At 46.6% G+C, this 26,339-nt stretch overlaps 4 protein-coding genes across 8 annotated transcripts; all 4 read right to left on the reverse strand.

Moving 5' to 3' along the window:
• Positions 1–420: 420 nt before the first annotated feature.
• Positions 421–10,679, reverse strand: cgnb (cingulin b). Of its 3 annotated transcripts, none has more exons than XM_088365481.1 (21): positions 10,547–10,679; positions 7,804–8,780; positions 7,645–7,730; positions 7,488–7,557; positions 6,117–6,205; positions 5,921–6,047; positions 5,642–5,854; positions 4,403–4,551; positions 4,047–4,073; positions 3,677–3,782; positions 3,386–3,586; positions 3,083–3,172; positions 2,536–2,781; positions 2,300–2,470; positions 2,084–2,245; positions 1,915–2,004; positions 1,760–1,843; positions 1,565–1,683; positions 1,386–1,494; positions 1,039–1,202; positions 421–960 (listed from the first exon to the last, which is right to left on the reverse strand). In XM_088365481.1, the coding sequence occupies exons 2-21, from the start codon at positions 8,749–8,751 to the stop codon at positions 834–836; spliced, it is 3,378 nt and encodes a 1,125-aa protein (XP_088221607.1). In that variant the 5' UTR covers positions 8,752–8,780; positions 10,547–10,679; the 3' UTR covers positions 421–833. The 3 variants fall into 3 exon arrangements, with proteins under 3 accessions (XP_088221607.1, XP_088221605.1, XP_088221606.1); XM_088365479.1 differs by lacking the exon at positions 10,547–10,679 and adding an exon at positions 9,430–9,449; XM_088365480.1 differs by lacking the exons at positions 4,047–4,073; positions 10,547–10,679 and adding an exon at positions 9,430–9,448.
• A 160-nt stretch (positions 10,680–10,839) lies between these two features.
• On the reverse strand, positions 10,840–15,187 carry pygo2 (pygopus homolog 2 (Drosophila)). Of its 3 annotated transcripts, none has more exons than XM_088365485.1 (4): positions 14,948–15,187; positions 14,317–14,378; positions 13,553–13,605; positions 10,840–13,405 (listed from the first exon to the last, which is right to left on the reverse strand). In XM_088365485.1, exons 2-4 carry the CDS (start codon positions 14,366–14,368, stop codon positions 11,765–11,767), a joined length of 1,746 nt encoding a protein of 581 aa, XP_088221611.1. In that variant the 5' UTR covers positions 14,369–14,378; positions 14,948–15,187; the 3' UTR covers positions 10,840–11,764. The 3 variants fall into 3 exon arrangements, with proteins under 3 accessions (XP_088221611.1, XP_088221610.1, XP_088221612.1); XM_088365484.1 differs by having other exon boundaries at positions 14,317–14,381; positions 14,948–15,186; XM_088365486.1 differs by lacking the exon at positions 14,317–14,378.
• A 2,982-nt stretch (positions 15,188–18,169) lies between these two features.
• s100s (S100 calcium binding protein S) lies at positions 18,170–20,407 on the reverse strand. The gene is made up of 6 exons (XM_088365383.1): positions 20,163–20,407; positions 19,926–19,971; positions 19,802–19,823; positions 19,264–19,313; positions 18,833–18,986; positions 18,170–18,759 (listed from the first exon to the last, which is right to left on the reverse strand). Exons 1-6 carry the CDS (start codon positions 20,179–20,181, stop codon positions 18,580–18,582), a joined length of 471 nt encoding a protein of 156 aa, XP_088221509.1. The 5' UTR covers positions 20,182–20,407; the 3' UTR covers positions 18,170–18,579.
• Positions 20,408–20,687: 280 nt separating this feature from the next.
• Positions 20,688–26,335, reverse strand: s100u (S100 calcium binding protein U). The gene is made up of 3 exons (XM_088365382.1): positions 25,840–26,335; positions 23,987–24,117; positions 20,688–23,907 (listed from the first exon to the last, which is right to left on the reverse strand). Exons 2-3 carry the CDS (start codon positions 24,104–24,106, stop codon positions 23,266–23,268), a joined length of 762 nt encoding a protein of 253 aa, XP_088221508.1. The 5' UTR covers positions 24,107–24,117; positions 25,840–26,335; the 3' UTR covers positions 20,688–23,265.
• Positions 26,336–26,339: the final 4 nt, after the last annotated feature.

A 26,339-nucleotide genomic window follows, 5' to 3' on the forward strand; every position in this document is an offset into this window, starting at 1 on the left:
CCAAACTATTCATCACATTTCGCCGTAGTACAAAACGCCGGCCACCTGCAGCATAGCTAGCCGACTTAATTCTGTATCACGACCTGCAAATAGGATAAGACTACCTCCTGCTTTATTTACCTCACGAGTGCCGAACTCGCTTACCTTGACATAGACAGGAAGCGCTCATGTTTGCAAGTGTGGCCACTCCAGAAAAAGATAAAGGCGCTGTCGGATGTTCAAGTTCACATAACTCCAGTCAGATGATGAAATGTTGGTGAAATACCTTTCCACTGCCTCAAAAATGCACTTTTCTTGGTCTGAGAGAGTTTGAAGTCAAGATCGGTGTGGAGATGGATCAGCTTGATGTCTAGAGTAATTACCGCAACGCAAATTAAGGATTAGATGGCTGCGAGTAGAACACCCAAACAAATCAGAAACTGTGATGACACAGAGCTCGTTTTATTAGTCAAAATCTACTTTAACGATCTGCTAAAATGACAGGAAATTTTCCACACGGTTCAAGCAAGTGCAATACATAAACAGGATACAAACGACAACAACTACTTTGAGGGCCTTCCAGTGAAAAGTTTCGTATTTGGGTTAAAAAAATGAAATTAGAGTCACAGTGTCGATGTATGTGATTGTCTTGAAGAATATACACAGCAAATACAGTCCAAGGTAGGCTCAGATGATTTAAAAGTCACATTCAAACTGTAGCCATTTTTTTTCCAGGAAAACATAAATTTGGGGGAAAAAAAATAAAAAAAATTTCAAGAGCAAATATTCAATAAATTATGAGGATTTTACAAGAAAAAGTAGTAAAATAAAGCACTGAGGCTGAGACTTTTGTTTTAACAGTTGGAGCCTTGGTGGTGGCTTTCGTTCAAGATGGCCGCCACGTTCAGGTCGAAGAAAGTGTCGTCGTCTTCTGAGCTCAGTGTAGTCAAAGCGCTGCGGTGGGAGCTCTGTACTTTCCGTCTAATTTTTTTGGGGGAGAAAAATATTTTTTAAAAAACCATCAATCGCAGAGAAAATGATTGTCATGCTTGTATTTACTTTAATTCCGATTCCAGGGCAGTGACTTTGGCCTGCAGCGCCTCCTGGAGCTCCTGCTGCTCCTCCAGATCCCTCAGGACCTTCCTGCGTACACCCTCCAGTCGCTCCACCTCTCCTTCGCTTTCGTCCACCTGCCGCTTGAGAGCTTTCACGCGCAGGGTCAGCTGCGGGCAAACCAAAAGGTCAGAGGGCAAAAAGGGTTCTCAGGGGAATGCCAAGAGCCAGTATGCACTTTGGCCACTAGAGGACAGTATAATAGATTAATAATAAAACAGAAGACTCCAATGCAGGAACATTCATCTTTTTTTTTTTGCCAAGTCTGAGTATTTGTCTGTGAATGTGTTCACCTGATCCTTTTGTTCTACGTGCTGGATCCTCTCCTGGTCCAGCGTAGCGTTGACCTCCTTCAGTTTCCTCTCCGTTCGTCTCTGAGAAGCCTGAATGCTGCTCTTCTCACTGAATGCAAAAAAAAAAAAGAAAAAAAATGAAGGGAGCTCAGAACTGTGCATATTTTTTTTTCTTTTACCGTTCTTCACTGCGCAGCCTCTCCTCCAGCTCTTGAATTTTGCTTTCCAGCACGGCGAGGCCGGCCGAGGGTCGAGTTTGTCCCTCCATGTCGGCCACGCGGGACTTCAGCTCCTTCACCTGCACCCGACGAGACACACAGACGACGTTAAGAAAGCATCTCGAATCTGGCGTCATCTACAATTTCCTTACACACCTGCCTCTCGATGGCGCTCTTGTCCATCTCCAGGTCGTGTCGGGCCGAGCGCTCCTGCATCAGCTCGGAGCGGAGCTGGTCCACCTGAGGAGTCCGAATAAGTAAAAAACGGAATTTTGCAAATAATACTGCCGAGTGACGCCGTTTTATTTGACCTGGTCTCGACTGCGTGTGATGCGATCGTTCAACAGCTCCACGCTGCTACGCTCCTCGTCCAACTCGATCTCCAAGGTCTTGATCTTATCCTGGCAACATGATCCACGTCGGTGGTCACATTAGCGGCCTGAGGCGTTGATTTTCTGAGATTAGTGGCGAGCGGCTCACCTCCAGCCCCCTGATCTCACGGTTGCGGTCCGTCTGAGTTCCCTTCTGTGACTCCAGCTCGCTCTCCAAGTGCTTGAGGCGGTTGCTGAGGAGGTCTCGCTCCAGCTGAGCGCTGTCTCGTTCCTCGCTGCAGCCCAGGAGCTCCTTCTTCAGCCGGGACACCTGAAGAAGCAGATTTTGTTAGTATGTATAGATGAAGTAATATGAAGTCCTGACCTCCTCCTGCTGAGTCTTGAGGTTGCTCTGCGCCCTCTGCAGCTCGGCCATCCTGTCCTTGTTGCTGCGTTGGGCCTCCAGCAAGTCCTTCCTGGAACGCTCCCGGTGCTCGTCCAGCTGAGTCTGCAAAGCGGCCACCGACTGCCTCGAGTCGCCCATCATCACCTCCATCTGTTCGGTGGAAAATTTGCATCAACTCTGAGGCGAACCGGAAGGAAACGAGATTAACACCAAACCTCTTTATTCATCTTCTCCAGCGCTCGGTCCAGGAGCCTCTTCTGCTCCTCCAGGTCACCCTTGCTCCGCCGTAGGGCCTCACGCTCCAAGTCCCTCTCCTCCAAGCGGCGGCTCAGCTCGTCCCTCTCCTTAGCTAGCCGCGACGTCCCTCGCTTAGCTTCCTCCAGCTGGGTCTTGAGGGAACGGTTCTGGTCCTCCAGGGCCTCCTCGGCCTCGGGGTTGCGGGCCGTGCTGGACTGCAGCCTCTGCCGAGAAGAGCGTTGTTAGGTTCCACTTTTTTTCTCCCCAAACGTCAATGTGAAACTAAATTATTAGCTTTTTGTGTCCTTAATCTGTTTATGTATGCTACATATCATTTTCATAAGATTATTTTGCATTCAAGAGGGGGATTATTTTCTCATGCTTCAGTCAGGATTGTAAAAAGAGTGTGTGGGTGGCTGTTTTGTTTTGATATCGTACAGTATGGCTATTTACATAACGTAGTGTGTGTGTTGTGGGCGCAGCGCTGCAGTGTTTGAGTTGCGGCTCTTGTGATCGCGCGAGTACCATGCGGGCGATCCTCTCTCGGAGGCGAGTGTTTGCTTCCTGGAGCTCCGCGTTGGTGCTGTGATCCACCAATGAAGACGATGTCGAAGCCTGCGGACAAAACACAAGTCTTGGTCAATAAACCGTGTCTTGGGTATAACATGAGGAAAAAAAAAATGGCAACAGGTGCTGCTGTTTTGGTTAGCAAATGAGTAAAATAGGCCCAGTGATGAGTTTAAATAATTAGTTACCACCCAGAGACACTAATAATAAGAATTTATAGAATGACCCTCACGTCTGGATTTTGATGTTGGTCACTCTCACCTGTTTGGCTTTTTGGAGGCTCTTCTCCAGCTCTTCCTTCTGCGCCTTGATTTCGGCGATCTGCTCCAGGAGCTGGGCCTCGCGCTGGCTGCTCTCTTTCTTGAGGGCTTCCAGAGTGTCGCTCTTGTCGCGGAGGGCGTCCCGCTGCTCGTCGGCCGCCAGACGAGCTTGGCGCAGGTCGTCATGGCAACGCTCAAGCTCCTTGAGGATTAATGGGCGGGCAAACAAGAATTGGCTGTGACTTTCCTTTCGAGTTTATTACAAGATATCGGAACCGCTGGATTGTGTTACCTCAGCTGACGAGGGCGAATCCTGCTTGTGCACGGCGAGTAGCGAGTCTTGAACTTCCTTCAGCTCGCTCTCAAAATGCTCCTTCTCTAATTGACACTTCAGAAGCCTGCAGGAGAACCAACAAGATGATTGGAGAGGATGCTCACGGTTAAAGGAACCAAACGCAACACTGCAAAGCCAAAACAAAAACATTTAAAGGGGAGATTAAGGTTGCAAACGGGGTGAAGTTGCTTAAAATTGATTTTATAGAAAAATTTGTGATTGAAATTAGTAACTCAAGGGAGGGCTCAACACACATCACCCAAAATAAAAAAAATCTAAATCTTGATTTGAAACTACGTCTACGCAAAACCAAACGCTCTCTGCTCACATGTGACTGCCGGAGTGCATCCCCATCCTGCTGGATGAAAAACGCAGGTGTTAAAAATAGAAGAGAGCTAAAGATACAAAAAAAAAAAGATAGAACATCTCGACTGCTGCTGCTTTGAACTGTGGGATATGAAAAATGGACAAAAAAAAAAAACATCAAACAGAGAAGTTGCTTGATGCGGGGCCAAGGCTGGAATGTGTTATGACAACCGAGTGCAAAAGAAGTAAACAGCAAAAAGGCCCGTTGCAAAAGATAAGACGGAATTTGAAATTGAATATATGATGATAATGTCCAGATTATTGGATGAATATTTGTTTACGACTGGAAAAATATTGACTCCGGAGAAAAATTCGCACTTTTGTTGCGTTTGTTGCAGCTCCTGCGAGGTGGCGTCCAGTTGCGACTTCCAGTCTTCTCCTCGATCCCTGCAGCTGTCCAGTTCCTCCTCCAGGCTCACCAGGGTTGAGTTGACGCGCTCGCGCTCCTCCTCGATCTGCTCTTGTGACTGACAAAAGACATTAAAATTAGCCATGGTGAATAAGTAGCTTGCTGCAAAAACAACTTTCAAAGTATCCACTAAAATAGTGAAGATTAAATAAAAATTGACCAAATAGAATTCAATGTAAATTGAAAGAGAAAAACATAAAAAAAATAAAAAATATATATAAAATAGAATTAAAATAAAAAATTGGACAGTATAAAGAATTAATATAAACATTTGACAACAAAAATGAATTTGAAAAAAAAATCAGTATACTTGACAAAATATAAAAACACTAGAATAAAAAACCTTATAAATAATATAAAAAAGAAAAAGATTTAAAATACATAAAACCTTATAAATAATACAAAAAATAAGAAAACTAAATTAAAAAAGTATCAAATAGAATTAAAATATAAATTTGGATAATATAAAGGAAAAATATAAAAATTTGACAACACAATAAATTTGAAAAAAAATCAGTATAGTTGACAAAATATAAAAACACTCAAATAAAAACCTTATAAATAATATAAAAAAGAAAAAGATTTAAAATACATAAAACCTTATAAATAATTTAAAAATGCAAAAAAATTAAATAAAAGAATAAATAAAACAGAAATAGTAAAAAAAATATATATAATGGGATAAAATAAACAGACCAAAACTAAGTTTCCCTAGTTGAGGATACGATCATCACCTTGGCTAATGAGCCACGCGCTGCTTCATCACCTATGAATAGTTTGGATTGCAAATCACAGCCCAAGTTTGATGTTTCTTCCACAGGCAGATGTCAGCTTCCTCCACTGTACGCAACAACGCTCCCCGATAAGAACGAGACGTGCGACTGTCAAAAGTGTCTGCTCTCAAAGTCTTCCTGCTGCCTTCTTCCCTCCCCGCGCAACACGTCTCCTCCGATGAAGCCTTCAAACTCTTCCTCAAATATTCTCGAAATAGCGCACGCAAGGCGAACCCCAAAATCTGCTGCCAGGAGAATTTTGAAAAGTTTTTTTGCGCCGATCACAACTGGCGGTATTCTCTTTTAAGTCGCGTCAAGCTGAGCTCGACTGACTTTAAGGTCGGACTCAAAAGTAGCGAAATGACGCCGGCGCACCTGCGTGAGCTGTTCCATGGTCTTACGGAGGTTGTCCATGTCTTGTCCGTACTGCTCCCTGAGCATCTCCATCTCGCGGTCGTGACACTCCACCTCCTCCTTGAGCGCCCCCTTCAGGGCTGTCAGCTCGCGCTCACGCTGCCGTAGCGTTTCGTCCTGATGGCGGCGCCGCGCCGACGCCTCAGCCAGCTCCGCTTGTAGGCCCGCCACGTCCTGATGCCAAAAACATTTCCATGGTATTTTTTGATTCCAAATTGCGTACGCGGGTTGCGTTCGTACCGTTCTAAGCGAGTCGGGATGGGTCGCCGTTTCCCTCCTGAGCGCGTCCTGAAGCTCGGCCAGCTGATCTTCTTGGAGACGTAGGCGAGACTCGGCCATTTCTCGACCGATGCGTTCCTCGGCCAACCTACCGGCGGCCATTTTAATCAAATACTTGTTGGGGTCTTTTTATGTTCTCGACAAGAACCGTCCTTACTCTTCTTGGGCTCGCTGCAGTTGCTTCTTGCAGTGAGCCAGTTGCTCCTCGAGCTCCACCATGTTGAATTTCTTCTCGATTCCATCCTTCTGCACAAACACACAAAGTTGAAAGTCTGGAGTCAACCTTGCAGATATATTATTCGCTCTATATCATCTGCCTCGCTACTCTTCTGTGGCCTAGTTTCTTTGAGCGTCTTGCGGAGAACCGGTCGGACCGGCGACGTGCTGTGAATTTGTTAAGACAAAAACACACACACACGCTCGCGCACGGTTGCCGAGTGTACGTTGGTGTCGCTCGCCTACAGCCGACCCCCCGTTTGTCATAACTGAAAAAAGAGATCTATACGAGCGCTTATCCTCCCACACACTCCTTACAACACACAGAAACATTAGAACAAAAAGTATCTGGTTCCTCAGGGCCCCCCCCCATTTTGCCCCCCCCCCCCGTTTTATGAAACATGCATTTTTAATTGCAATTGACGTAATAGGATAAAGAACAAACGCGCACTCGTCTCACTCGGGTTCAAATCGGTAAGTTTTTGCGCGGGGGTGGTTCAGTCTCATTAAAATGGAGGATATGGATGTTGTTACCGTAACGATCCCGGGGGCGGAGTCAAAGCGATGAAAAAAGTCAAATGGCAAAAGTCCAGACTAGATAATACGATTGCCCTACTGTTAGAAGGAAGTATGATGTCACACAATGGAGACAAAAGCAAACAAGTTGTGTAACCCGACACTGCAAACCACCATGGCGAACATAACACTGCAGTAAAAAAAATAAAAAATAAAAAATAACCACCCACACATACACATTAACAGCATTTTCATCATTGCCGATTAAAATTCAAACGCATTTTAATAATCGGACCTTCACGCAACACGAATGCCTACTTCATCATTTTAATAATTAGTACATTAAAAATGCAAAAACAATGTGTGGGCGGCCACATTGGGCTACTTTAGGACTCCCTTGTGGTATAGAACCCCCCCCCCCAGGCAAGTGCCGGGTTCCAATCCAGTTGAAATATTAATGCCTCTCGATGACCGGGCATGCGCACGGTTGCCTAGCGACCAGGCGACAACACAACGAGGCCATAACGCACACAATCATGGATGGAGATTTATGCAAGAGAGCCGGCACGTTTTGAAGACGACAAAAGCTAACGGCGTGAATCGGAGCGCCTTGCTTGATTTTGTCACAAAGGAGGACACGCTGGCAGCCATCTGTTTGCTTCATTAGCAGAACATTACACCAGACACACTTTGACCCACATGCAAAGCCCCCCCGGTGTGCTGTTTGCTAATTATGATCCGTTGATTAGCGTTAATATTTGGGTTTCAATCCATAAAAACGACAAATTGAGCATACCTTGAAAGCGCTGGGAGTCTCGTAGATAAAGTTGGTCTTACTTCCGAGGGATGCTTTGGTCTCATTGGTGCTGATGGGAGATAAACAGATGGGGGAGGGGGGATTACTCGAGTGGATTACATGAGTTGGATCCTGGTGCCGTAGTAGACTTAGTTACCCTTCTTTGGGACCGTTGTAAATAGCTTGCTTGGTGGGGGTCTTCACCCCACCGCCGGCGACTTTTTGAGTCCTCGGTGGGATCTCCTAAAGGACGGAAGCGACAAGTATGAGAAAATCTGCTGATAAGTGACACCATTACCATCTTAGTGGTCCTTACAGGTTTTTGGGTCGTGACCGGAGAGGTCTCCTTGGGAGGATATTTTGAGTGTGACGTGAAGCTCGCACAACTGGACGAGCTGGAAGATAGAGCGTAGGGATTGAAGGTCGGGGAAGGCGGCGAGGGCCGGGAGGTTTCCTTTCGGGCGTCCAGGCTTTTGGAGCGCTTGCGTTCTTCAAACTTGAGCTGCTGCCGGGCTCCGCTCCGCCCCCTGGTCTGGGGGGTACCGCCCGGCGTCCGATTGTTGAATTTACTGATGAGCTTATTGATCGGAGCGAGGGAGTTTGTGTCGATGGGCTTCTCGTCGATCAACGGGGGCTCCGTAAGCGGTTCCGAAACCTGCTTGGCGTATTTTGAAGGGGAGCCTGCGAATCCGTTTTGTTTGAACCCTCTGGGTCCAGCACCCTTGACTGGTTTCAAACCAGCTTCATTGTACTCTTCCTCACTGGTCCCATTGTGGTCTTTCTGCGCTTCACTCGCGGCCGCTTTGACTTGAGGTTCTGCGGTTCTGGCTTCCTCCTCCCCGTGGCTCCCCGCCTGACCGTCCCCAGGAGGTCTTCTTAAGGGGCTCCGATAGATTTCCCCATCCTCATCCTCAGGAGACTGACTCACACTGGCGCTGCGAGGCGCTACGAATTCGGCCGTGCCGTTGCTTTTGGGAGCGCTCTTGTAAGGCGACGAGGGCGCCGTGGGGCCGGCGCCCGGCGTGTTAATCTGAACGCCGTACGAATCGCCCTTGGCGCCGTCGTTCAAAACAACGTACGGCTGCCCGGAGATCCCCTGAACGCGCACGGCCACGCCGTATTTACTGGCGGGATGGGGCGAGGCGGAGTTGCTCCCTCTGGATTTCTCCGGCGTTGCGCCACCCGTGTCGTGGAGGTCCTTGATGAAGCGGATTTGAACGCCATAGTCCACCGGGGGCTTCCTGTCGGCGGAGAGGGTGCTCATGTCCACTTCTTGGCTGGTGCGCAGGTAGCCTGACAGGAAGAGGACATGCAAATGAGGTGAATAAAGGTTATTATTCATAAAGACTGAGAACATTGTGTGAGATTCAAAACAGTAGTGTGCAATGCGATTTTGTTGTTTCGAGGACCTTTTTAAAACTCGCTTCACATCACTAAGGACATTAATGAGGTTTTTGCACCGCAGGAGTTTTAACAAAAACAATTTACTCCTCTTGTGTTTTTTTCCATTGTGTCATGCCAGCGTTAAATAAAAAAATGCTTTCCTCCTGCCAATGACTCTTGCGTACGTATGTTTTCTGGCATGCCTCGAAAGCAGGTGGCACTACTTTTTTGGCGTGTCTCAGAACAACGAGAGTGAAAGAAGAGTACACCCAGGATGGGGCAAAAGGCATCCTTATTGTTCTGGCTTTGCGGAGCGTAAAACAAAAAGGGGGTCTATGTCCGCCATGGGCCTCCTCTCACTCTTTGCCAAGGAGTCACTCAGGCGGAGCGTGTTGATGTTGAGCGGCGGCAGCCAGACACAGCGCAAATATTCTCATTCCTGCCTAGCAATAACATCAGAATGCTCTCAATTTCCGATTCCCAGACTTACGTTGCGACCCTCGGCGGGGAATTAAAGTCTAACCTGCTCTAACTGACCTGTTATAGTATAACATGTTACCTTGAGAATCAAAGTAGGCCTTTGTTTCACTCTGTTCCCAAAAAAAAAACATTCCTCGGATTCCAGACGGTCCCTATACACACTGCGTGGCGCGTGCTTTGCCTTTGGATAGAATACAGTGATTAAGAGGACACGACAGCCACTGAGGGGGGGACAGCACCCCCCCAAGTGGGAAGGATGGGTGGATTAAGGCAGAAAGAGAGAGGCTGCTTCAGTTTGTCGATGAACTCGCAGGAGCGCCGCGACAACTGTGAACCAAAGCGGGAATGTTGACGAACAGGCCAAGCTGCCCCCTCGTTTCCTTCTACTTTCGCTCTCCTCAATTTCAATACACCCTCCAGGGGGTAGAAAAGAAAAACAAGACGCACAGACTTGACTGATAATGAGCGACGCTGTTGTTGCCATCAACAGGGGGTGTAATCAGTTTCAATATTTGAGTGACTGGCACTTGGGACATGTGCATGAATAATTAAGGATGACCGCGGATAAACACATTACAAACTGGATGCATCTTTTTCTAAGCACACTAATGAAGATGTATAAACAAAGAAGTCTGGTTTTTAGTCTTGTGGGTTGTCTAATTAAAGGCAAAATTGCCTCGCTTGCAGTATTCCTTTGGTGTTTATCTAAAGGAGGGCGGCCTCTCACCTTGTGCAAAACAGCAACAATATGCTAATTAGGCTTCATTAAAATCACCTCAAAGTGTCCCGTTGTTTTTTATTTTTTTTTCTTCAGGGTCAGGATTATTTCTGGCTGCAAGCACAGATCAAAGCATATTAAAAGTAACGATAATAAAGCACGCGAGGATTTTAGAACACTTCACTTCTGTTTGTCTATCTGCTGTTGCGTCACACCCACCTGTCCAGTCAGTCGGTATCGGTGTGCGTCGAAACCACGAGCGGAGAGAAGTAAACAGTCATTAATCGCCGTCGTATCCAATTTAAAGTTTAGGGTTGCTATAATTACGACGTCTTATTCTAGTTTATGCAACGCGCTGTGATCCAATTAGCGCGCGGTGCTTTTTAGTTTTTGCGCCTGTTTACTACGCGGCCACATGGTGAAATCATTTACACGTTTGAAACGTTTATGTTTAAATAATAATTAGGAGCAAACTTACCTGGAAGGAAATATCCCGAAGCGTCCTGATGGGATGAGACGAAGGGGACTATCGCTGCACCTCGCTGCCAGAGCAACCTGTTGCCAAACACGCCTGCCCGCCGTGGCCACGCCTCCGGAGACACGCCATTGGTCGGAAGCTGCAGAAGAAGGCGGGGACAAGAGCGCTCTTCATTCAACAAACATCCTGGTATTGATCTAGACAGGTGATGAAAAAACATTTGAAATTGTTCTTACTCACCAGCAAGTTTTCAGAAAGACAGTTTAAGTCAACAGGAAAGAATCAGACAAATGTACAAAAAAAAGAATCTTGTCTTTACTTCAATTTTCAGTATCTTCCCTCACACACTCCGTTTTCCTCCCGCCGGGTGGTTTTTTTTCTTCCAGCTTACACTAGAGGGCGCCAGAGCACAGCACAAATATCAGCCGGTACAAAAAGCTCAAAATGTCAGTACACAGACAACAAAATAAAGGCAACTTGGACATTATATCATGAAGGGACAATATCAATAAAGACAATTTCCTCTCATCATTTGGTGTCCCCCGGGAAGGCCGAAATAATCAACACGGGACTTATTACTGCATTGTTTGATGCGACACGTTTTCAAAGAACAAGGATGTCCGAAAAGCACTGAGTTCACATTTTATAAAGACAAAATGGCTGACTTAATTATATATATATTTTAACTTGTTTTTTGTTCATCAGTTGGCTGTTTGTTTTTTTAAATGCTGATATTTACAATGATTTCTGCTTGGTGAGGTATGGAGGAAAACAACATGTATGCCCCGCTTGCTTCTGCTTTGGATTCAACATGATTATGTTACAGCGATTGTTTCATGTCCTGATGATTAAAAATACTTATGAAAAGTTCAGGCACTGTTTGTGTGACGTTAATAAATACATTGGGTGAGGGGAGGGGCGATACAGGGGCGACTCAAACTGAACTTTGCATCAATTTTTACTGTGTGGTGGCTTTAAATCAGCGCAGGAGCTCGTGTGCCAGTCAGTGTGTGTGAGGTAGTGTGTTGGTGTCAGTGCTGGTTGTCCGAAAGAGTGTGTCAGATAACATTCAGCTTTTTTTTTCTGTGAAGGTCATCGGGGGGCTTTTTTTTTTTTCACTCAAAGTGCTATGTTTGGATATAAGCATGGATGTCAAGAGATGGTTATGTCGTGAAGGCGTAAAGGGCTGATTAAATGTTTTTTTTTTTTTCTTTTCCCTCAGCTCTCATTGGCGGCCACCAGCTGGCCCAGTCCCTGGCGTACAAACACGGCCTGGATGTCCTTGGTCTTGATGCAGAAGTCACAGGCCCACACGGCGGCGCTCTCCCTGGTCAACAGCCCGTACGCAGGCTCCGTCAGGCCCGTGCAGTCGCGGTGGAACCAGCGCTGGCACGAAGCCTCGCACAGGATGGCGTCCTGGTCGTCGTGTACCTCCGACACGCACAGGCCGCAGGGGAACACCATGCCGGGGCCGCCGAGCTTCCCCGGACCTGAGCCGGGGCCTGCCGAGGGGGCGGACGGGCCGGGGGGCAAGGGGGACTGCGTGTTGGGGGTAGAGGTGGAGTTGGAGGGCGGGTTGGGGTTGCTGCCGGGGGTGTTGCCTCCATTGTTGTTGGACAAGTTGTTCTGACCCGAATTGGGGGCCGTGTTGGGCATGGGACCGCCGCTACCGAGGTTATTGTTCTGCTGGTTGTGGGAGACAGAGCCCTGGGCAGAGTTAGGTGGAGTTGACTGTTGCTGGGCGGAGTTGTTCGAGTTGGGGGTGTTGGCATTGTTGGAGGGCGGGTGCTGGGGCTGGCCCGAACCATTCAGGGGGCCGCCAGGCGAGGAGTTGGGGTTGGGTTGGGGCTGCGCCGAGGACGGCTGGCCGGGAGTGCCGGCGTTTGGCTGCTGGATATCAGGGTGGCCCGGGAAATCTCCTCCAGGCTGTTGTGGACCAGAGTTAGGAGGGGGGCCAGGTGTGGCATTATTAGGCTGAGGGGGCCCATTAGGGTTTAAGTTGATCTGCTGTTGCTGAGGCCCAGGCTGAGGTCCTCCTCCGCCAAAATTCTTTCCATCCTCATTGCCAGGTCCTGGTGGGCTGGGACCAGGATACGGGCCATCCTGCGAAGGGGGGAATTGTCCTTGAGGGGGCATGCCCGGTAAACCCCCCAACATGTTGCCTCCAGGACCACCACCCATCGCACTCATCATGTTCATCCCCTGACCGGGCCCCATGCCACCCATGGGAGGCATGGGCCCATGCGGGGGCCCTCTGGGGCCTCCTCCACCAGGTAACGGTGGGCTGTTGAAAGGGTGCCCGCCCTGTCCATGTTGCTGTTGTGGCGGCATGCTAAATCGAGGGTGGGGTGGACCCCCTCCTCCAGGACCTCCCATAGCGCCTGGAGACAACATGGGGTTAAAGCCTGACCCGGGGTGCATTGGGGGACTAAAGTTTGGTGGTATATTGAACTGGGATGGACCCCCGGGAGGGAACCCACCACCCCCACCTGCTCCCCCACCGCCGCCGCTCCCGCCCCCTCCCCCATAACCAGGCATCCCCCCAAAGCCCAGCTGGTGGTGAGGTGGCCCAGCGCCTGATGGTGGTCCAAACGGCGGCCTGCGCCCAGGTCCAGGCTGCCCACCGCCTGGTCCCCCCATGAAACCCATGCCTCCTCCGCCCATCCGGCCTGCACCGCCATAGCCGCTTCCTCCGCCTGCACCTGGACTGGGTAGGAACGGGGCACCGCCAGGCCCACCCCCTCCGCCGGGCCGCGATGGCGGTCCGAAGTCATCGTCAAATGGGTTGGAGGCCACCAGGTGGTCGACCATAGGCGTGGGAGGGGGTGCAAACTCTGTGAGGTGCGAGAACCCCGCCGCCTACATTTAATGAGAGAGAAATGTAGGATTAGCACATAGCATACATAACCCATTAAAGTTTGCCCCATTACATGTCACACAAAAAAAATCTCAAATGTCAATACTTTTTATGTTCTCCTTTAAGCATGGTTAACAAATGGCGCTGACCTGTGACGTGGACTTCCTCGCTTTCTTCTTCTCTGGGCTCTTCATTTGTGAGGCTGCGAGGGAAGGGGGAAAAATAAGCAGAAGAGGGGTACAAAAAGGGAGAATGTTATTATGAGCTTGGTGGACCACCAATGGAGAGGAGCGCCACATTTGGATTGGCCAATACCCCTTAGTGACAGAGTGGATCAGCTTTTTTTTTTTTTTTCCTCGACCTAGGGCCTTTATTGTTTTGCCTGTCCCACGTTTGACAGACAAGATGAAGTCAATGAAGCGACATGGACAAGATGCCGTACATCCAGGTTGTTACTATCAGAATCGTGAGGAAAAGACCATGTGAGGGGGGGGGGGGGGGGAGAAAGGCCGCAAACAAGGCAGAAGATGACGGGAGGGGGACAGGAAAAAACATGAGGATACAGTGAACTCCAGCCTATTTGCAAACTCACACAATTTTGTTTTCTGTGGAAACTAACCAACAAGTAATCGCTAAAAAACTCACTGTTCATGTTTGATGGTAGAATGTCAACTTGTTAGTTTCCACACAGCAAAAAAATGAGTTTGTGAATGATTTACCGTAAATAGGTGGGAGTTCACTGTCCATTCATAGCAAGAAGTCTTGAAACCTCTTCAAGAAAGAGCCACCACCAGGGACAATCAGGACATATAGGGAAGGGGGCTAACACAGAACCAGTGCAGCCTAATGGATGAATCCAGTCCTGTTGTGGGGGAAAGGGGTGATGGAGGGGGGGTGAAAGTCAATTTCCTACCTTTGCCTCGTTTTCCTTGTCCCGCCAGTAGTCTCCCCGATTCGGCAGCCATTTAGCTAACACTACTGCCGGTGAAGTGGCGTGTCACCGTTCATATGCAAGAGAAAAAGGGGTTAAAATGACCACGGTGACAGCGAGAACGACGTCTACTACGTCGGGGACATGTCACAAGCACACACGGCTTCTAGTTGGGTGACTGGCCCAGGTCTGTCACGCCGGGATTTGGTCTCCAAATCAACGCCAACAATGATTTAAAAATAGAAATAAAAAAGCGAAAGTGAGCTAGTTGCTCTTCTAGAACCTTCAGCGCTTTAGTTTCCAGTTTAAACTCAATTCAAGAGTCCCACCGTCTCCTGTCTACAAATGATCATTTACAGATGTGCTAGGTGGCTAGCTAGCCACGTTACCCCAAAGTGTCTCGTTCGTAACCGCTGTTCTGTGTCGCAAATCGGACATTAGACACCCACAATTGTGATTCATGACAGGTAGCCTCTTATCACATCACCAAAAATAAAAAGAGCGAAAACAAGCAACCGTTTCGTGCTGTTTGGGTGAAAGCTGTGCTAGCGTTAGCTCGCGAGCTAGCAGCTAGCCATCTAGGGGAAGCAAAAAAAAAAAAAAAAACCTGTACCCTTTCTCCGTTGCTCAGGCCGCTCGTCCCGTTTAAAATTCAGACTTCCCGGTGGGTCACGGCCAGCAACCCGGTCCTCGCTGGCACGACGTATGTTTGCTGGTCCAGCATTTAACTGAAATTGATGAGGAAAAACGCGAATTGTGCCATAATTTATCGTGGCCTTCTCTCTCTCTACCGGACAAAGAGGGACGAACAGGAGTAGCCCGTGGAATGTTCCAAGTCGGCCTACAATAGGGGTGTTTCTAGCTTAAAGGTGCATTACCGCCATCTACTGTGTTGGAGTGTGGGCCAAAGTAAATACCATCCCAACACCGTACGTCAGGTATTGTCAACTGGCGGTCCGCGGCTCTCTAGTGGTCCATGGCGGTATTGCAAGTGGTCCGCGAAATTGAAAATAGAAAATACTCGTTTTTTTTTTTTTAATAAAATGTATTTATTATTCAAACTTGATTTATTTACCAGCTAATTTTGTGAATATTTTACCGATCCAAATTATGTCAAATGTAGCTGAGATTCTCAAAATAGACATGCAGATGGTCTATCCTTCGGTGCAAAATAAAATATTCCGACAAAGCAGTGGCCACCGAATTGCTTCTTGGTTATAATGGAGGTACCTTGGACAAAACCAGTTGAAAATCCTTGATCTAAATCTTCCTGTGATGGTTGTGGCTGCACGTAAGAAGTGCCGTGTGGACCTTTCAGGCCAGCTTTGATGCAGACATGACTTTAATCTTCCTCATTGCATTCAGTCTCTTGTAGAAATCAGACGGGGCTCCAAAGACCTCCTGCGAGTGCAAATGGAAGGAGGTCAGGTCTTAATGGAGTGTGGTCAACTTGAAGGGGAAGCGTAGAAGGTGAAAACACACACAAAACCTAAATAATCCGACTCTCTGCTTCTCTCCAGTGGACATGCTTTGTTACTGCACCACCTTTCATGCCAACAAAGAACAGTTTGTGTTGTTTCAGCAAGAAAAAGCCTCAAATAAAACGCTTGTCAGATAATTCATCACAGGGAAGGTATTTAATGATGCCTTCAAGCACCAAGAAACAGAAGATGCAGGCAGGCGACGGAAGTATGTCATCTTTTAAACACGCTGAACTAACGCAGTACACATTTGCTACTAAATTAAGTGCCCAGTCCCCCAATAAATTGCATCTGTTTTAAGTAGGCTTTTCCTGATCATTAAGATTTCTGGTAAATCAACAAGAAATGTCCAAAATGAATTAAACTATTCATTCTAAAAAATATTGATGTTGTGACTTAATTTGTAATCATGCAATAATTTTGCAATTTGCAATAAGGAAGAATGCAATTGTTGAACTTCAAATGAACCCAAGCAAACTTTAACATAAGGCGGACACACAAAAAAAAACATGTAAATCAAGTTGCATCAAGTTGGCGGCCCGCCATCCTCGAAAGGAAGAAGGATTGTCGTTTTTGGCCAAGCCCTGTCGGATGGATCGCAGATGTTGCCGGAGCCAGACACACCCCGGCTTGTATGCATTTTGCGTGATTTGTGGAGATGACGTGAAAGGCGTTTGAAAAGCTCCTTAATCTCCCATGCCGCTCCCAAATGCATCAATAATGGGAAGAGCAAAACACAGGCGGTGGGCGTTGTTGACGTCTGCTCTCAGAGGAGACGATCAAAGCATGAAAACATGTCACCCTCTCCCAGAAGAAACGGCCTCCTTATAAAATGACTGAATGAGGCTACACAATTCGTACCAAAATTGTCGACTTCCTGTTCCTATTCAGGTGGAAACGGGCCAGGCATCCTGATACTTTTGCCCAAAGCAAACACAAGGATTATAATTAATATCCATTCCTTCCTTTTGCCCCGAGTAATTATGATTTGTTGGCCTAGTAATGAATAATACTCCTGGGAGGTCTCCTTTTCATTCCGCAGAGATGCATTTCATGAGCCCGAGGAAAGCTTCTCCGATTCCATCCTGGAGAGCAGGAGTCAATCACGAGTCGTTATCCGATATATCTTTTTTTTTAATTTCATATATGTTAATAGAGCCGTGAGCTCCACTCTACACCCGGATGCGTCATTTAATAAGTGCGCCTCATCTCTCTTCCGTAGAGCGTGACGCATAAATTACCTGAAGGCGCTACGGTGGCCCGGATAGGTCATGGCTAATGCGAAAGCCACACCGTAAATTGAATACAGTCACCTGAGGGGCAACAAGGTTTAAATTACAATTTATGAAAGGTGCCTTAGATTATTTTCTATTAAAGTTGGATATGCGTATCCGGTGTATTAAAGATTTCATATTTATGTAAAGTATTGCACTTTATTACTTATATTTAATTTAAACGACATTTGTTGATGTAAGAAGAAACCACAGGGTGGAAATCCATATTGTTTGCGTACAACCAGCGCTATTATGCTAATTGCTAATAAATCAATCGTGACAGCTCACCGACCACAAGCGATTATTTGCACTCCTTCAAAGTGACAAACCGGTAAATGACATACAGCGGCAAGTAAAATTATTTCCCTCGAGGCCATAACAGACTTAACAGAATACTTTGCAGTCCAAGTGTGTCAAATGTCACACATTCAAATCGGCCAATCGTAGCAGGCGTAAAAGCACTTGACTCCGCCCACTTGATGATCGCAAGGAGTTGCAGCATTTCTCTGCAATTGCTTTTGTGTGCCTTCTTGTCTTTTTTAGTTTATTGCTTTGTGAGGAAATGTTGACTCCTCGTGTGTGTATGTGTGTGTGTGTGTGTGTGTGTGTGTGTGTGTGTGTGTGTGTGTGTGTGTTTGTGCCCACACAGGCCCCCGTGAAGGACAGTCCTTTTGTACAGTCACAACTTAGACATTCCTGTGTGATTATAGTTCTGCCTTCCAAGTTGCATTCTTGTCTGCTGTACGCCATAAATTGAATTCTGCCCCCCCCCCCCCCCCCCCACACACACACACACACGCTACCCCCACCCTGTCTCTTCTTTTCCGTTCCCCCGCATCCCCTCGCTTTGTCGAAAGTTTTCCACGTGGCTCAGAGTCCGACATCTGGGTCAGCTTAGGCTCAACAAGACTTGCAGGATATTGTTGGCAGGATGTGGGAATGCTCGATGGGAATCCCCAATACACACACACATATTCACATTGGCATGCACACACACACACTTACCTACCTATCTCCACACACTATGAATGAAACCTAATTTTATCCGTGAAGTGGGACGAGGACGAGCATTGGGTTAAATATCACATTTAATAATTGGAAAGAATGCATTAGTCATTACCAAAAAAAAAAAGATTACAAAAAAGACACAAGAAGGGGGTGGGGAAGATTCCAGTGCTCAACACAATAATATAATCAGCCACGATTTAATCTTAGGTTGACATTCTAGTCCCGTGCAAAAAGTTTCTTGTCTTTACAGCACAAGAAAGATTTTAAAAAAGCTGACGGGGGAAGACTGAGGGCAAAGTGCAGCCAAGTAAAGACTCTGGGCAAATTGTACATACAATGACGCATGTGTGATGCTATTTGCTGTTTTATGAAGAAATGCACGGTGTTGGTTAAAGATTGCGTAAGGCCCCAGAAAATGTTCCTCATCTCCTGCGATTTACAACCTATTCCACCCACTGCTCCCCCTCCCTCCCCCTTTCCTCCTACTCGGCCGACTCGCAGCCTTTGGGCTTGTCGTCCGACTTGAACTCCAAGAAGAAGTCGTTGCAGGCCACGGTGAGGGCGCCCATCAGGATGATGAACTCGGTGAAGTCCACCTCGCCGTCGTTGTTGGCGTCCAGGTCGTTCATGACCTTCTCCACTGCCTCGTTGTCTTTGGAGTTCTGGTGGAGCGATATTGAGAATACGGGCCTGTTCGTACATGTGGGTGCATACCTCACGCACAGTGACGCTTACCCCTAAGTAGCTTCCCAGCTCTTCCAGCAAAAGCTCCTTGAGTTCACCCCGGCTCAGTGTGTACTTGTCGCCCTCCTTGCCCGAGTACTTGTGGAAGGTTTTGATAAGCATCTGCATGGCGCTTTCCAGGTTGGAAGAAGGCTCCTTGGACATGCTGAGGGCGGTAAAAAAGGTCAAAAGGTTAGACTCGGCCGCTAAATGCCCGCTCCGGACCTCCCTCGTGCAACTGGCTAGCATGTGCGCTCACATGGGCAAGCCAGCGCCCGAGTTCCGGAGCCACAAGAAGATTCATGCATGAGAAATGAAGAAGAAAGATCATGTTGAGGATTTGTGCGTGTGTGTTTTTTTCATTGTGTGTGGTTGTGTAAAGATGCATGAGGTCAGCTTTTTTTTTTTTTTAGGGGGGGGAGCTTTCAAATGATCTTACACACATTGTGTCAGGCATCTTGGCGCTTCTGCTGCGACCGCGGCGCTGTGGAGACTGTGCAAAGATACAAACAACTCGCTGTCAATCATAAAAAAAAAAAAAAAGGAAAAAATGACACACAGACCTCGGAAACAGACAAAGTAAAAATAAGTTACGCTCAAGGATCGAGTTGCTGGCCCTACTGCGTGTGTCATTATCCAAAATGGACACCGGCAGTGAAACACAAAGCTCACCTGGGTGACGCTAAGAGGCCGAGTAACCTGAGGTGCTCGATGAGACAAGGCCTCCACACTTGCTTAGTCAGCCAACATCCCGAAACTCCAAAGCTATTTTTAGAGTCTAATATCAATATCGGCGCGTACGATGAAATGACGCCAGGAAAGAGTCGAGCGAGATGAGTGGACACAATATTAGAAGTAAAAACAACACAAAGTGTTAAAAAAAAAAAATCAAGAAAGAGTCATAAGGACTACAAATCAGGTAAAAACTCCATTTTGTGAATGCAGAAACTTTTCAGAAATTGAATCAAATGCGAGTCTTACCTGGCGGAGGACCTCAGAGTTTCTGGACGAGGTGCAGAGGGAACCAAGGCGGAGACGATGAGGACAGAGAGGGACAGTGGCTTAAATATCACCTCATCACCCCCCCACCGCTCCTCCTCCTCACCCCCAAACGTCCTTCACCCGACCTGTCCCATCTCGGCCTTCTTCTTCTGTTTGTTGGCGTCGAGGGTAGAAAAACACACAATTTTTCTGCTTCATGAAAAAACTACATTTTACACACTTCAATTCCACCGGACTTTCTAACGTGGTTTGATCTTGGACCCCATTTTTTTTTGTCATAAATACATTTTAAAGTAGTATTTTAAAAGTACGATAGAAGGATAGCATCAAAACAACTTACTCAATTCGCCTGATGTCATCTGCGTATTGTTTCTCTTTTAATAAAAATAAAAATTTGCGTGTGTGTGAAAATTCATGTTGACGGATGGCATAAGACCCCTACTGCTGTCCAACAACATGCCTGACCTAAATTAAATTAACAAAGGACCCCTTCGACTGCCTAAAAACGTGCTTTTCTAAATCAAAAAACAAAAACAGACCCCTTTGGCTTCCCAACAACTTGCTTGAACTAAATTAAATGAACAAAGGACCCCTTCAACTGCCCAACAACTTGCCTGAACTAAATTAAATCAAATTAAATTAACAAAGGTCCCCTTGAACTGCCTAAAAACAACTGCCTTTCTAAAACAAAAACAAAACAGAACTTTCTATACAAGTACGCTTTTGGGGTTAACCCTATTCCCAAATTCTGTACCCCAATATCCGCGTAAAATCGAGATTTAGGTGTACATTAACGTACAGTTTGTATTTTGGGTGTCCTTTGGATGTACCATCAGAACCAAGGAGACACATGGCAGCTAAGTGGTTGGGCTAGGTTGTCACAGTTTTATTATTCATGATCAGCGGTAACACATTTATGCAACGTTAAAATGATACAGCGTTTACGTGGAGTAAGAAAGAATGGAACATAATATATGTAGTGGCGCAACAAGACAGTGGACTGACACAAACTGACTGCACAGTGTCTCTCTCTGGGACGCTTATCTTCATTTCCATCTTGAGTGAGGACATATTTGCAAACACTCCCTTCTACTTTTTACCCCTACGGCACGCTTTTCAGCATTTGCATAAAAGTTAGCGTTGGTAGGCGCGGCTAACGAAAGAAAAAAAGCAATCTGTAAAAGACCGAATGAGATGTTTCCAGGTTGAGGTATCAGAGTCACCGTCGATACATCGATCCAGTTTTCCCTTTTGTTTTCCGAAGGTCACATTTAAAGCTTGCGGCGATCGCGTTCATTATAATGACAGGAAGTTCGATTGATATGTTGCTTTTAGTTTTCGGAAGTACCTTGAAAAGAGAAGTGCGGTGAAGCCTCGACTAGATCGTAGATTTTTGTGGCAGCGTTATATAAGAAATTGAAGCCCTAAATGCCCAATATGTTAGTCACCATCGTGACGATAAAAAAAAAAAAAAAAGGATTATAAAGGCTGAGCAGAGTGCAATATTTACAGTGGGAGTGCCAGGAGCACATGACTTTTATTTGCCAAGCGCACAGGCCGTAGTGGTTGTGTTAGCGGTCGTGGTGTTAAAGCCGACAACATGCGCAACATGAGTCTTTTTTCCTTACGTTTGCATTATTAATGACGTGACAATTTACAAAGCATTAAATCGTAATTAACAAACGGGAGCTGAAGGTTTACATATGAGCACGTTGCAACTGGCTGGATATATTTTTTCCAGGGGCTCAGAGTGCGAGACAAACAAAATGGAGGAGATGGCTTTCAGGAAATTGTGTGTGTGTGTATCCCAAGGGTGTGTGTTGTCTAATCCGGTCAGGGTGGAGACGCAATGTCAGGTCAAACGGGGTCTTTAGACTAACTAAAGGGCCACAAACAAAAACAAAACTGGGCGACAGGAATGTTTTTTAAACAACTCCCACATTGGAATTTTCCATATTTTAACACAAAAGGATTGTGGTTACATTCAACGCTGCATTCGGAAAAACTGGGAAATGTCTCAACTTTGGAAAACAAAAAGCTAAGTCAGGTTTCCACACCAAACAGTTTCCCTTAATTCAGCGCAATTACGCCGCAATTCTTTTGGCCTCCAATCTCGGTTACCATAGTTGCGTTTGTTTAGTCGCCCCGAGTCGAACATGATTCTGCAATCCCAATCTGGGAGGATGCACGCTCACTCTCTTTCCACTCAGGCCTATTTCCAGCCTCCCCCACCTTGTAACTAACAAGGATCGTTTTGGATTCCCTCCTTGAGTCTTAATTATTTAACGGCACACCCGATCTCCGTGTCTAATTGTGGCTGCGGGGGGGCTTTAATGTCGCTTCCAGGTGAAGTGAGGATATAAAAAGAAGCTGAAGGAAAAAAAAAAAAGGAGGAAAAGGAGAATAAGGAGGCATGCAGTTTAGTGTATTTATTGTCAGGCTAAAATCAGCACCAAAAAGCATTTGTGAGTTGCAATAAAATGGGGAAAATTAATTAGCAATAAAGGAAATATAGTCAAGTACAACTAAGGATGGCTGGATATATGCAAACTATTCCCTTTTTGAGCACAAGGGGTGTAAACGGCGCCGTATTTTCACATGATACGGGGTAAATGTGCTGTGTTAGTGGCATGCACATGCTAGCAGTGGTATGTGGTTTCGCAAGGCCCGCTTTACTGTAGTGGTTGTAACACATGGCGTCGTTCTAGTGCATTCGACGCCACAGATGCTCATAATTCATAGTCGTAAATCCGTCGTAAATTTTGGATTTTATCCCTATTGCTGATGTTTTAGTTTTAGGTAGCCAACTAGCGAGCTAACTTATGGTATGCAGGTACAGTGATCCCTCGCTACTTCGCGTTTCGTTTATCGCGGCTTCACTACATCGCGTTTTTTTCCTCAAATTAAAAAAAAAACGTTTAAAAGTCAAAATAAAACTTCTAAATTGAGGAAACATGTGTCTAACCTTTAGGACAATGTGGTATTGCTCCAAAAGTTCGTTTACATTCCTTTAGAAGTCCGTTTTTGCGTGTTAGCACGATCGCGAATTAGCATCTTTCCGCTAACTCATTAGCCTGCCCAGTACTTCTTGTTGGTGACCGTACTTCGCGGATTTCACTTATCACGGGTGGTTTTTGGAACCAATTATCCGCGATAAATGAGGGATTACTGTATTTGTACATCATATGTAGCTAAATTGAGAGCTAGAAAAGTCGTTCACTGGCAGCTCAATTAAAATGAATGTTTGACGTCTGTAGCTATCAATAGCTAACGACTAAGAGATGTTCCATATATCAATTAAGCTAGCTAGTGGTCATATATTTGTCATAAATTCAGGCCTTTAGCTGTTGTAGTGGTTCTTAGTGTTGATGGAGTGTAATTATTATTTTTGATATTATTATTATTAGTGTGATGGATGGAAGGATGGTTGGAATGATTGTCCCCTACGAGGTGGCAGATTCCTCAGGCTTCTTCTCGGCCTCTTCCTCAGCCGCGTTGGCCGTCTTCTCCACCGCATCTTCGGCCATCTTTTCCGTCTCCTCCGCCACGGCGATCTCCTCCTTCACCACCACCTCCACACTTGAGGATGTCACCTCCACGCTCGGTGAGGTCACGTCCACGCTCGGTGGGGTCACGTCCACGCTCGGTGGGGTCACGTCCACGCCAGGTGAGGTCACGTTCACGCCAGTTGAGGTCACACTCACGCCAGGTGGGGTCACGTCCAGGCCAGTTGAGGACAACTCCACGCTCGGTGCGGTGATCTTCATACCCGGTAGGGTCACCTCGGCAGGCTTCTCCACCTCCTTCTTCTCCACCTTCATCTCCATCTTTCCATCTGCCTTGGCTTCCAGCTTGACCTCCGGGGTTTCCACCTTGGGGGCTGCGTTCTCCGGGGTGGCGTTCTCCACGGCGGCACTCTGGGCGTTTTGGGCGGGCTGGCCATCGTTGGCACGGCAACGCTGCTCGCTAACAGCATTAGCCAGGTAGCCCACCAGCTTCATGTACTCCTCAAAGCCCACCTTGCCGTCCTTGTTTTCATCTAGCCCCTTCCCCATGTTGTTAACCGCCTCCTTGCTTTCCGTATCCTACACAGAGACGACCCACAATGAATCACAACAGAACTGCGGTTCTCAAAAGATTCTTATTAGCATTTTGTTTCCTGACCGTGAGGATGTTGCTGAGTTGGCTTTTCACCAAGTTCTGGAAGTCTTTGGGTCCCAAACTCTCCTTTCCTTTTCCGGACTTCAGGAAGACCTTGACCACCGTCTGAATGGCTTCCTCCATGACTCCCCTCTCTGACAACAAACATAAAATACATGATAAACCGCCAGTAGCTAGCTAGCTAGCTAAATTCCGTTGAAATACCGCGAATGGAAAAAGATTCCATTTGATGTGACAGTGACGTGTGCGAGAAGAGCCAAGCGTGTGATTGAAAGGCGCAATGGCCGTCGCAATCTTTGATAGGTCATCCGATCTAATGAGGCTTCCGCCGCCGGCCGTCGTTTCGGATTACCCGCCGTGCTCATCTTGTGTCACCAATCCACTCTCGCTTACGCTCTCATACGCTCCCCTGACCTTTTGTGTTTGTGAAGATTGTTTTTCAAAGCTTATGTGTCAGTTTGAAGTGAGTGAAAAAGTTCAAGAAAAAAAAATGTAAATCCATATTCCCCTTTTAAATTCCGTGTTTCGTGCTGTGATTCCTTTTATTTTGCTAGCTTTTCCACTTCCTCTTTTTGTTCAGAAGATGTAAAGCATGTGTGTGTAAGAGCAGGGGGGGGGTGACCTATCCTCGCAGGAATTCCATTCACTGCTGTTTTGAGGCACAGGAATTTACAGACCGCCCGCTCCTTCTTTCTTTTTACCCCAAAGCCGCGACGAGAGCAAAGCGACATACTTTCAGCGTCGTGCCGCAAAAGCTACACACACGTGACACTGCTTAGCACAACGTTCTCGCAAATTTTGTGCAACATGTTCCCATCCTCCAGTGGAGCCAGTGTGGCGCCAAACAACTTCAATCTGCAAGCAATTACAAAGCAGGGTGTGAGCTGTCAAATGTTGCTGTGTCGTTGGACTACTTGATGCCTTACCACTGTTTTTAGGGCGCTCGCTGACACGTCATTTGTATCTCTGTCCACTCTCACATGAATGATTCAGCCTTGGCCCGTGTCACGACCTCCAACTAATCCGCCTTATTTGTCCTAAAAGCCCTGGGAAAAACAAACTCCCCTCCGCCCGGCTGAAATGTACACGCCTTACAACTAGAGGTTTCCCCTTTCCCTGCCCGTTGGAGAACGACGCTCGTGTTGAGCGAACGTGATCCGAGGGTGTACGCACACTCACGACAATGCACGCACAACATCAAATATTAACGCGGGAGCATGTCGAGGTTGTGACCGGGAATGGTCGCAGCAGATAGACAGAGAGCCATTGGTATATATTCTTTATCCTCTGCCGGAAATTAAACTCTTATTTTGTATTTACGTCTGATTTACTGCCCTCTAGTGGCCAAGATGTAAAACAACTTGTAATTTATGACTATTCTACTCCATTAACATGATTAAGGACAACAAATATTTCTTTTTTGTGTGTGGAAAGAAGTAATACTTTAATCTCATTCACCATTTTGTGACTAATGTTCATTTTTACAGTTATTGCAGTCGGCCGCTCGATTGCGGTGGTCGGTGTGGTGTGGCCCACGGGCCTCATATTCCACACCCTTCCCTTCGGTGTGGGTGGACCCGGATCGTAAAACGCTACATCGATCATGCATGCAAAGCGCACTTTTGGCGTATGCGCGGAGATACTTAAAGGAAACTAGGAAAAAGGGGTTTATAAAAGAACTGAAAGTAAAATAATTATTTTAAATTATTTATTTATTCAATTTTGCTTTGTAAATTCCTCTTATGAAATTGAACGCAGCGAAAAAAGCCTTGGGGTAACTTTTTTTTTTTTTTGAAACGTGGCACAAAACGACGAGGCAAAGTTCCCAAGAAGACACGTACAATAAATCCACTCACCGTAAAGCGTCGGACCAAGCGTGCAAAAGTGCGCAAAAAGTGTCTTTTAGGAGCGCCCTTTCTTCTCCTCGTGGTTTTGCAGCGACTCCCGCTTCAAGTCCACGCAACTTGCCAAACTCGTACAACTGCTAAACTCTCTTCCGTGATTTTCTTTTCTTTTTTTTTTTTTTGCTTCCCTTCAAACTTTTCCCCCCACTGACAAGTGAAAGGGCGTGTACCTGGAAGAGCACACACACAAAAAAAAAAAGAAGGAGGAGGGATCGTGGAACAGCTGGGCAAACTTCCACCGAGAAATCATGCAAGTTGAGTTTGGCTTGCAATTAGTTTGAGTGGATTTGTGTGCGGTTTTGGCGTGAGTCACTTCATGTGCTTTTTTAACACACTTCATGCACAAAAAAAAACCCCCAGTCATACGAGGTGATGCTTTGTAACCCGCAAAGGCAGAATTGATCAAACTAGATTCGTCAAATCTTGCTATTATCATAAGATTGTTTTTCCAG

This window comes from Syngnathus floridae, chromosome 21, assembly GCF_059516105.1.
Source record: "Syngnathus floridae isolate MCC-2025c chromosome 21, RoL_Sflo_1.0, whole genome shotgun sequence".
NCBI classification, from domain to species: Eukaryota; Metazoa; Chordata; class Actinopteri; order Syngnathiformes; family Syngnathidae; genus Syngnathus; species Syngnathus floridae.

What these genes read in the sequence shown, in the direction of transcription:
- cgnb (XM_088365481.1), bottom strand. Translation starts at nt 8,751, where the DNA reads ATGAGCACCCTCTCCGCCGACAGGAAGCCCCCGGTGGACTATGGCGTT. An exon ending in ATGCACTCCGGCAGTCACAT is followed by an intron (nt 3,783 to 4,046) that starts GTGAGCAGAGAG and finishes GTTCTCCTGCAG; the next exon opens with GCTTCTGAAGTGTCAATTAG. An exon ending in TGGAGAAGATGAATAAAGAG is followed by an intron (nt 2,471 to 2,535) that starts GTTTGGTGTTAA and finishes TCCACCGAACAG; the next exon opens with ATGGAGGTGATGATGGGCGA.
- pygo2 (XM_088365485.1), bottom strand. Translation starts at nt 14,368, where the DNA reads ATGGCTGCCGAATCGGGGAGACTACTGGCGGGACAAGGAAAACGAGGC. An exon ending in ACAAGGAAAACGAGGCAAAG is followed by an intron (nt 13,606 to 14,316) that starts GTAGGAAATTGA and finishes CTTCCCTCGCAG; the next exon opens with CCTCACAAATGAAGAGCCCA. An exon ending in CGAGGAAGTCCACGTCACAG is followed by an intron (nt 13,406 to 13,552) that starts GTCAGCGCCATT and finishes CATTAAATGTAG; the next exon opens with GCGGCGGGGTTCTCGCACCT.
- s100s (XM_088365383.1), bottom strand. An exon ending in ACTCTGAGGTCCTCCGCCAG is followed by an intron (nt 19,314 to 19,801) that starts GTAAGACTCGCA and finishes ATCTTTGCACAG; the next exon opens with TCTCCACAGCGCCGCGGTCG. An exon ending in AGCTGGGAAGCTACTTAGGG is followed by an intron (nt 18,760 to 18,832) that starts GTAAGCGTCACT and finishes TCGCTCCACCAG; the next exon opens with AACTCCAAAGACAACGAGGC.
- s100u (XM_088365382.1), bottom strand. Translation starts at nt 24,106, where the DNA reads ATGGAGGAAGCCATTCAGACGGTGGTCAAGGTCTTCCTGAAGTCCGGA. An exon ending in AACTCAGCAACATCCTCACG is followed by an intron (nt 23,908 to 23,986) that starts GTCAGGAAACAA and finishes GTCTCTGTGTAG; the next exon opens with GATACGGAAAGCAAGGAGGC.